Below are 2,474 nucleotides of genomic sequence, written 5' to 3'. Positions count from 1 at the left end.
AATTATAATATTTTATGAACTTCATTAGTCATAGGATTATATTCAAACATTTTGTCGTGTACAATTAAGCAATATGCTGTAGTGTTGGTCGGAAAATTTTCATCAGATTCAAATTCTAATTTAATATCTACTGGCGCATTTTTTAATTTTTCGTTCGAACAGTCAATGACAATGAGTGGTGCAGTTGTCTTGAATTCTGTTTTTGTCAGCATGGGACACGCCATCTCCTTTTCATAGAACGCCTCTTGGAATTGAGTGTAGATGTGATATGGTACAGCATACTTATCATTTGGAAAGTCCATTCGCAAGTTGTCATAGGGGTACGATTTCGAATCNCAAGTTATCATAGGGGTACGATTCCGAATTCAAGTATACTTTTAGAGATGATAACGAACAATGGTCAAATCTACTACTATCTTTGTTTATTTTGTTTTTTCTATCCACTTGAAAAGCTACAATAACAAATCTTGAGCTCTCAGTCTGCGATGTNACAAATCTCGGGCTCTCAGTCTGCGATGAAGTTTTCACAGTCCAGGCTTGTCTTTTACTATTTGGTAGGCCGGGATTTTCATATAGATCCCAACTTCGAAATGCTATTTGAAGCGGTGTTGAGGTTTCCAGGATTTTGAGCATGTCTAACCGCATGACATCCGACACACTTACATGTGGAACTTTCCATATAACTTTGTTCAAAATAATTTTACAACTTGATAAATTTTCATTTGTCGAGTAAATACAGTTTAAATCTGTACCACTCCGTTGCAATATTAAGTCTTGACGACAATTAACGATGACTTTTTTATGATCCTCGGCAAATCCTAATAATAACCTTAGAGGTATGCATACTTCAAATTTCATACTCGTATTTGCAGTTACAACACTCCAGCCAGCATTTTCAAACCGTGATCATTCGGTGAAAACGTGACGTATCAGTTTATTAGACATTATCCNGTGACGTATCCTTTTATTGTAGACATTATCCCAGGCATACGCGATCTATCTATTTCTATTGAGTTCAATAAATATCTTATTTCAGTGAAGCAGTGAGCTAGCCAATTGTTAACCAATTGTACATCTGAGCCGGCAGGAACTCCCGAGAGTTCTCCATCTATCAAGAGATAGGAATCACATGGAAGGGTGAAAACATCTTGCTGTTGAATACATATTCGTATCTCATCATTATTCAATAGTGCGCTAACCGAAAACGGTTGATAGGCAAAATAATCCAATTTCACTATGCGGTCTTCATTGTACGGTGTTTCCATTACTTTTAAAATTTCGTCCATTGTTAATTGTATATCCCCAAGCAGAAAGAATGTCAAGGTTTCCACGTCGTATCTCTTCAACTAGTTTAATGATTGGTTTTTTAATATTACTCTTGGTTTTATTGAATCAAAGAGCCATCGCGTATATGTAAACGTATGGTAACAGGCTCACCACTAAAGTTAATCGATTTATCGTCTTGATCTGTTATTTTCACAGTTATAAAGTATAGTTGATTGGATATTAATGGATAGTATATCAAATTTTTAGGATTTTCAACAATACGGTATCTAGCTGCCACTCCTGGATTAAACTCGTGAACCGCATGACTAGGAATTCCATTGTCAAATGCGCCATAATCAGCGTTACAATTTATTTTTATACTAGTTAAATTATTTATGTTGGCAACTTGATCCCATGTATGTATTTTATTTGCGTCGAGTATTTTTCGGTGAAAGCTTAAAATACCACCTCTACTATTTTCAACGCTACAATCTATCTGTCGGCTACACTTTAATTCTGATTTTAAAGTGTTTTTATTAGCCTTGAACATGAATGAGATTTTATACGACTGAAGACGTTCTTCTAGATATTTACTAATGTCTTCGAGTTCATAAGTGCCTTCAGGCACTTTAATTTCTATGTTATTTTCAAGAAGCTCGTTATTTGTATTTATCAAAGTGAATGTATTGTTTGACTTTTCAATATTTGGTATTGAATTACATCCGTAAAACCCCAACAACGCAACCTCTGGTGCTCCAGCGAATTTTATCGGTGGAAAAAAACTTGTTGTGACTTCCGTCGTTGTGTCATGCAGCGAAGGGTCAGCGATTTGAGCATTGTGATTTTAAAAATTTTAAACACAGCTGACCACAAACGTTTGTGTTATATTTTTGTTTCTGATTATAATTGTATTTCACGCGCAATCCGGTGAAATATTTTTTAAGTTCCAGCGGTGGAGGTAAATTACCAAAAGAGTCAAAATACACTGCGTCCTTGCTTTTCTTGAAATACGCTACCCAATGCGTTCCTTTTCCACGGTCAATGTCCAAATTAACAACTGCACTCTCGTATAATTTGGGCTTGACAGGCAACTTATCTCTCGAAAAGACACCGCGGAATAGACTGTATTGGGGCCAGGGGCACTAAATATTATAGTGCGTACCCGAACCGGCTAATTGCACCAATACCGATCAGGCTGCGTAGTGTGG

At 36.3% G+C, this 2,474-nt stretch overlaps 1 protein-coding gene across 1 annotated transcript; it reads right to left on the bottom strand.

Moving 5' to 3' along the window:
- Nucleotides 1-312: 312 nt before the first annotated feature.
- LOC126897922 (uncharacterized) lies at nt 313-858 on the bottom strand. The gene has a single exon (XM_050671869.1). The coding sequence runs from the start codon at nt 856-858 to the stop codon at nt 313-315; it is 546 nt and encodes a 181-aa protein (XP_050527826.1).
- Nucleotides 859-2,474: the final 1,616 nt, after the last annotated feature.

Source organism: Daktulosphaira vitifoliae, unplaced genomic scaffold (genome assembly GCF_025091365.1).
Source record: "Daktulosphaira vitifoliae isolate Bord-2020 unplaced genomic scaffold, ASM2509136v1 Scaffold_2, whole genome shotgun sequence".
Taxonomy (NCBI): domain Eukaryota; kingdom Metazoa; phylum Arthropoda; class Insecta; order Hemiptera; family Phylloxeridae; genus Daktulosphaira; species Daktulosphaira vitifoliae.
This window is presented reverse-complemented; position numbering and strand designations above follow the sequence as displayed.